The sequence below is a fragment of the Sesamum indicum genome, unplaced genomic scaffold (assembly GCF_000512975.1).
Source record: "Sesamum indicum cultivar Zhongzhi No. 13 unplaced genomic scaffold, S_indicum_v1.0 scaffold00168, whole genome shotgun sequence".
Lineage (NCBI taxonomy): Eukaryota > Viridiplantae > Streptophyta > Magnoliopsida > Lamiales > Pedaliaceae > Sesamum > Sesamum indicum.
In genome coordinates this window covers 88,313-96,394 of record NW_011628072.1, presented here as the reverse complement: position 1 = coordinate 96,394, position 8,082 = coordinate 88,313, and the positions used below count along the sequence as shown (strand labels likewise).

Here is an 8,082-nt window from a genome sequence, read left to right as displayed (position 1 = left end):
TTTCAGAATTTGGTGGTGCCAATTTGATTTTGTTTTTTTTTTTTTTGCTTTTTTCCAGTTGGTTTGCATGTTGGGTGTTGAATTTGTTGTTGTCAATGAAAAATGATGGGATGGGCAAAAGAGAATCATTTAATTAACTGCAACTCGATGTGTTTGAACCTTTACATTGTTCCTATCCAATGTACTTACTAGAATTCAGTAACAATGACTCAAAAAATTATCCAAAAATAGAGATGTACTAAATACTTGCATTTCTTATAATGGCAATATAAATTCATAGTAAGATTTCATTTGATCATTCTAATTAATGTATTTTTATTTCTGATTTTGTATGCAAATATGGAAATGAAAAATTAACAATAGAATGACAATTAGAAAATCAAATTAAATATATTCATTTCAAATTGACTAAGTTAATGACTATAGTTTTTCCTTTTTTTAAGATTATTATAACACACAATTTGTTCTATCCACAAAAAATATATCAAATAGCCATTAAACAATTATGATAATTATTCATGTCTATCTCCTCGAGAGTGATAATATTTTTATTTGTAATGGCCCAATTTACTTTGATTTCTTTCATGAACCATGTTTATATAGTAAAGTTGGATAATACATTGCATCAAGTATGTCTTTTTTCCATTTAGGAAAAAGTATCATTTTAGTCCGTTAAGTATAACTAATTTTAATTTTAGTCCGATAACAAAAATATATCAAATAGCCATTAAACAATTATGATAATTATTCATGTCTATCTCCTCGAGAGTGATAATATTTTTATTTGTAATGGCCCAATTTACTTTGATTTCTTTCATGAACCATGTTTATATAGTAAAGTTGGATAATACATTGCATCAAGTATGTCTTTTTCCCATTTAGGAAAAAGTATCATTTTAGTCCGTTAAGTATAACTAATTTTAATTTTAGTCCGATAACTATACCCATATTTGTTTAGGTCCAGTAACTTATGAAATTGCTTACTTTTAGTCATCTGGTAGATTTTCAGATAATTTTACCTCTATGCCACTTTTAAAAGGCAGTTTTAGTCCATATGCACTCACTTCAAAGTTTTTTGTTAATGCTCGCCTAGAATGGTATCAGAGGTACTTATTGAAGAAATATATGATTATATTTTGATATTATTTATCCACTAACGGAGGAGACTCTTTGAGAGAAAAATGGGACCAAACGAAAGTTCGAGCTATTCTAAAAATAGGGAATATTTCCAGATTCTGGAAATACTAAGAAGAGAATTTCTCATGGAAATTCTTGACAAGTGTAATAATGGTCCCACGACGATTGACCCAAAACTTCTCACGCCGGAAGAAGAACAAGAATGGCTGAGAATTTTTGACCTTCGACAAGCACTACCAGGGAATGCATTTGAGACGTTTACACTCCACTGAAGTCCATGATAGAATTCTAGCCAGGAGAATCGGAACGAGTAAATTCCTTCATAATTTTAGTTCTAGAAATTATGACTGATTGGAAAGAACTCAAGTCGAATACATCAAAGATCTCCCAGGATATGAGGGAGATATAAAAGACAGTTCAAGACTGTGGACATAGGTTAATCCATATACCTATGAAAATAGAATCTTTGAGCCAAAAAGTAGACGAGGTCCTTAAAATCTTTCCCGATCTGCACAAGGGCCTTACAGATCTAAGGGCAGAATTTCCAGATCTGAAAAAAAATAAAAGGGAGAACCCTGAGACATAAAGATCTAGACAGGAGCTAATTAGGGACGCCCTTGGAACAGTACCTCTTCTACACTAGAAGGGGAAGGCCATGGAGATTCCAAAACCGATGTCCAAAGAAGATTTCATTACCGCATCTATCAAATCTATAAAATAATGGAGGTAACAAGAGCGGATCTATCAAATTTACAAGAATTGGCAGAATCCTTTTCCTAACTCGAGATTGTGGATTTAGTCAATATCCAAACAAATAAAATAACTCCAGCACTACCACCGTCGGAGGGAAGGACATGTTCTAATGATCCTCCACAGGATCAACTGATGAGAGAAAGCGCGGATTTCTACACTAATGCCACTCTAACGTTTGTGGGAACCAGGCTAAAAGAGAATCTAGGAGAAATAAAAAAAAGTGCCTGAAAATACACCTTGGGCGAGGACCATGCTCCAACCCTTACATCCATATGGCCCTATAATAAACCTGGATATTATCGATTTCTGAAATACCGAGAAATTGATAGAGGAATGGGTTGCTGCCATCAAGATAGCAACAACTACCCTAGAGCTCGACAAAGAAAACTTCATAAAACTTGTGAGTTGAGCTTGGAGGGATCTTTGAAGATCGGATGGGATAATACCCCAGAAGATACCAAAGCCAACATCCTCGCTGGAGATTCGGAAGGCGCGATCGTAGACCGGCTAGGAAGGCTTATCAAGTTAAATTTCATCAGAGATGGATACTTCGAAGGAAATAGAGCAGAAAAGGATAGAGAATATGCACAAGATCTATTCAGCCTTTAATTAAGAAGTCTTCGCGCAGTAGATGAATATGTTTATTGGTTCCGCAAGTATTTCCTCTAGAGTGGAGTAGCAACAGAAGTAGTAGCTCCAATGTTCTACGGAAAAATATACAGTCCATGGAGGGAAATGTTGATCCAGTCATACAAAGTTCCTGAAGGACATTTAGATTCAGTGGTGCGAAGAATGTCTTTTCTTAAAGACAAACTGAAAGATTGGTGTTATTAAGCATCCATCCAGAAGAACATGAAAAGAATGAGAGGTAAAATCAAACGAACTTCTCTCTATTGTAATAACAATGATTTTTCGGCTATTATAGGAGAATCAAGCGAGCAGAGGAAAAGGAGGAAGCAAAATACTGACTCCTACCCCAAGAGTTCCAAAAGAACCTTTTCTCAACGGACATCATGGTGGTCCAAGTTCAAAGCTAGAACATATAAATCTGGACAGAGAACATGACCAACAAGGGTTTCATCCCAAGGATCTAGACGAACAAATGCAAGATCCACTAGAAGAACCCCTACAAGAAGAACTTTTAGACGAGCCCATACCCGAGCTAATGAAAATTTCAAAGAATGCAATTGCTGGACTTGCGGAGCAAAAGGACATATATTCCCCGATTGCCCTCAGAAACGTGGTGAATTGAGAAAATTTGAAGCCATGGATGATATTCTAGATACAGTTTACTATGGTGATTTGGTACCCATCAACCAATTCGAACATCTTCCTTCAGATGAAAGCGTCTATGAGGAGGAAATAGAGAATGATTCAGATGGATCTTCAACCAAGTCAGAGTAATTACAACGTGGGAGATAAGCTTCAAACTTTCGAAAGCCTATCAAGGTTCTATTTTAGAATAACAGTGTCAAATAAAACCATGGAAAGAATCATGCAATAAGATTCCAACCTCAGCCCATACGAAGGGTTTAGGATTGGAGGAATTGGGAAAGTCTTCAACCAGATAGGACTGAACCAAAGGAAACATCACATAATCTACAAAGTAAGTTCAGGTTAGTTTGCTATTCCTATGGAACTTACAGGTAATGTGATGGAAATGCAACTAATTCCTAAAGAAGAAATTCTTGAAGAATTAAATAAGCTTAGAGAAGAAGTAGCTATTACTATGAAATGGATCCACATAGGAACTATTAAGTAAGAAATTGATTCAGAAATACATTTATCCATGATGGATAGAAGAATCAATAACTTGAGAGATGGTTGTCTTGGAATAATGATAGGAAATTTGTATGCAGGAAAACTGATGTTTGACATTCATCCTAGGATTGCATACAACCTAGCAGACCAAGATTTTAGTAGAGTCTTAACCCTTCATCAAGATTTCAAAAGAAAAGATCTAATGAAAGATGATAATAGACCATATTCTATATCTTATAAAATAACGTATGCCCTTTTCAATACGCATTATTCAGAATTGTTTCTTAGGAAAGAGTATATTGAGATTCTTAGAATTTTCAAAGAATTCGTCAAGGTAATGACACCAGATCCTATTAGGATACCTAGAATAGGTGGTGTGGATATTGTTATAAAAGGTCACCCAGTTTTAGATCGAACACTTAGCTCTCGGACCAAGTTTAGTAGTCGGATGTCCTTTTCGGAAGATAGGATTATAGGCTACAAAGAAAAGGAAAAAGAGTTATTAAAAGCTTTAACTCCTCAAGAGATTAGGGTAGATAACGTAAAACTTAGATGCCCTCAATGATGGAAAGAAATACAAGTTATATTTGATATTACTAAGAAAGAAAATCTTTTCCCTTGTGATGACTTATACCATTTGTAGCACTCTGTTGGAAAATATGAGGGCATTCTAAAAATAGCAGGCCATGAAATTTTAGTTGCAGGTGTTACAGGACGAGAAAACGAGAGTATGACTTTAGGGTTAAGTTTCCTCTAAGATCATAAACCATGGGGAAGAAAATGTAATGGAATGGAATTTAGTCTTGATGGTGTTACCACAAAAATTTGAATGACGAGTCGCTTTTCTATATACATATCTATTGGTATGTTGTATGATCAATATAAGATAGAGTATTTTACAGCTTATATTGATTCAGGATCAAGAATTTGCACGGCAAAACCTAGAGTTTTCCCTAAGGAAGCAAGGGAAACCTTACCTGTTATTGCAGAAAGGGATTTCTTGCAAAAAATCCTGATACTCAATAAGGGAATACGAGAAGCCAAGATCATGATTGGAGGAGCATTTAGATCACCCTGGTTTAGGGTAAAAACACCTCCTTTTTATTTTCATGATACAGGTGCCGATATGTTGCTAGGTAACAATTTCATTCAAACATTTCAAAGATATATGCAGGATAATCAAAGGAATCTGTTAATCTTTACTACTAACTGTGGTAGTGAGATACATGTGTTGCGAAGAGAAAAGGGATTCAATAGGATAATACCAATAAATTTTCGCAACAAACGTGGTGATTTTGATGCCAGATTAACTCATCCAAAAATGCAGGATAAGAGGAAATTTGGTGAGGTCCTTTTGCCTTTCAGGCAGCAGGGACTCATAGAAAGGGATAGCTTCTATAAGGAATCCGAGAAGGAAACTCTAAACCTTGATGAAGTACTACTGGAAATGAAATCGTTAGACATCAGCGAAGATAGCAGGCTTTCTCTTGAGTATGTCAAGAGGCTCATCCAGAGGAACTTCAGTGAAAATCCTTTTGCTTGGTGGGATAGGAACAAGATCGAAGCTACTTTGAAGGTCAAAGATGAATGCAAATACGAGTATGTTCGATTATGAACATGGAGGACAAGAAGCATATGCAGATGATAATCAAAGAGCATATCAGTCTTGGACTCATTGAACCTGGAGTCTCTATCTATAGCAGCCCTGGATTTCTGGTAAGAAACCATAGTGAGATTAAGAGAGGCAAACCCAGGTTGGTTATTAACTATCAAGGAATAAACAAAATATCATAATTTGATGGTTATTACATTCCTAATAGAGAAAACTTAATTGATTGCATCAAAAGAGCAAAAGTGTTTTTTAAATTCGATGGCAAATCTTATTTTATCAGATTACGATGGAGAGTGAATCAAAGAAATTTACTGCATTCTCCACGCCACAGGGCCAATATATTTGGAATGTGCTTCCAATGGGTTTAGCTAATGCACCCCAGATATTTCAAAGAAAAATAGATAATTTTTTTAAGGACAAATTCATGTTTGTCTATATCGACGACATACTAATTGCATCTAACAATACGAAAGAATATATTAAACGTCTATAGATATTTTCTGTTGCATGCCACAAAGACGGTGTAGTACTTTTTGAAAAGAAAGCTACTATTGCTGTCAGCAAAATTGAATTTCTAGGTATTCTTATTGATGAAACTGGGATTGAGTAGGACAATATTGTGGAGAAAATCCGAAATTTTCCAGACGTACTCAAAGACAAGAAGCATTTGAAGAGCTTCTTGGGAGTTGTCAATTTTACAGGTATCTTTATTAAGGATCTTGCAAGATACAGAAAGGATTTCCGACCACTCTTGAAAGAAACTGAAAGTTCAAAGTCGAAATGGGAAGAAATCCACACAAAATGGGTTCGGGAGCTAAAACAGATTTGCAATACCTGCTAAAGCTTGCTACACCACAAGATGAGGATGAATTGGTGGTGTATACAGACGCCAATGAATACAGATAGGCAACAGTGCTCATGAAGAAGACAACTATATGAGAAGAACCTCGTAGATACAGAGGAGGGTTGTTCTCAAAACAACAAGCCAAAGTTTGGCATATTAACGAGAAAGAATTCTTTGCGGTTTGGAAGGCTTTTTAAGAAATGGCCTTTATTTTTACTTCCTAAAGAATTTACTTTAAAAGTTGATAATACTATTGTTCAGGCTTTCTTAAAAAATAAATTAGAATTGAAACTAGAGAAAGCTTGTATTATCAGATGGCAAGCTGAATGCCAATATTTTGCTATAATATTTTTGTTATAAAATCTCCTGAAAATGTTCTTGCAGTTTTCCTAACGAGAGATGGAGGCATCTGAGGCAAACTCCATCATGTTGAGACTCAGGCACCTCCAAGAAAACCTCGAGGAGCTTGTAGAAAGTTCAGACATCTAGCGGTTAATGCCCAAGTTGCCAGACAAATCCAAAGAACTAAACTAGACACTGTCTAGGTCGCAATAAGGAGTACCTTATTAGCATCCACTTCGCTGTGGAACAACTTACAACAACCAATTAGCGTTACCTTACCTTCGGGGATGACTCACGAGTTGAGGGAGCATGACCCAAAATATGCCTTTAGAATACAGGCTCTAGACCTGTATCGTCAGATTCATGTTCCAATCGCACAAGGCCATCATCAGACTCTAGTGAAAAGGCAATAATTGAATCGCAGGAAGTGCAAACTCCTGTAAGTTCATGTCAACCCAGCACTTCTGCGGTTAAAGATGGGAGATTAGTTTGAGGCCAATGACAGGCACCTCTAAGGCTAATGCTAACGAATTGATATCTTCTTATGCTTAGCAGGATTATCAACGTATGTGGAAAAAATTAATTTCCGTCAAAGGAGTGAACCCAGGCAAGACCATTATCGAAACGTCCGAAAAATATAACAGAGTCTGGATGTTAGAGGGGTCTAAACAAAAGGATGTTCGAGAATTATATGATTTTGGAGCTCTTGCTTTAGTTCATACTATGTCACCGATTTTTCCAAAAATCTCTAAACTTTCGGAGTGAATTAGTGGGGCGGTCTTTGATTCATGGCAAAACAACCCCACTTAAAGAGAGGCGACGTTCTGCAGATAAAATTCATTTCGGTAGCTCCATAAACTGCAGGAAAGTGGTCTCATCCAACATTCCATTTCATGAAGCTGCAGAGGCCAGATATGGTAGCTTTCAACAAGATCAAAGTTGCCTCAGGAGAAGCTCCCTTGGTATCGGCCATTAGTGAAGACAGTATCTCTACCAGGAGAGCTTGGGGATTATGGGTCTATCTCGCAGAGATGGACAAAGTCAAGTATCCATTCAAGATTTTCTCAAACAAAGTGAATGGATCGTTCCTGTTAAACTACATGATAGAAAAAAACACTGAGTTCACAGAAAGCTTATTTGGAAAGAAGAGGATCTTAATTTGGGAAAATGAGTTGCCGGCGACCGGGGAAAGAGAAAATTTTTTACAAAAAGAAGTAAAAATTAAAAAATATAAAAAAGCAAGGTTAAGATTGTCGGTAGAAAACGACAAAGGCCAACAGTCAGAAAATCAAAAAAGAAAGCTGGAAATCATGTGACTGACAAATCATTATGACCAAAGCTGGAAATCACGAGGCGATGACGAATGCAATGACGTCATCACAAAACAAGTTTGGAGTCTGAATTTGAAGTCAGCGAATGCCAGTAAATAAAGATGAAATGAAGCAGAAGGGGGATCATCAGAAAACTTCTCCTACTGTTCAAAGCATTAGACCTCTAAGTCTTTCTCAATCTTCTGTAATATTCTAATTTTCAGTTTATGGGGGTTTCCCCAACAAGTCAAGTCCTCAAAAGGAGGAATAAAACCTATGTAATATTCTCTATATTTCTTCGATAAAAGTTAGGCTTCTGTTCA

General features: G+C 36.2%; 1 protein-coding gene across 1 annotated transcript; it reads left to right on the top strand.

Moving 5' to 3' along the window:
- The first annotated feature begins 5,268 nt into the window (after positions 1–5,268).
- Positions 5,269–6,104, top strand: LOC105179567. The gene is made up of 2 exons (XM_011103209.1): positions 5,269–5,367; positions 5,874–6,104. Exons 1-2 carry the CDS (start codon positions 5,269–5,271, stop codon positions 6,102–6,104), a joined length of 330 nt encoding a protein of 109 aa, XP_011101511.1.
- The last annotated feature ends 1,978 nt before the right edge of the window (positions 6,105–8,082 follow it).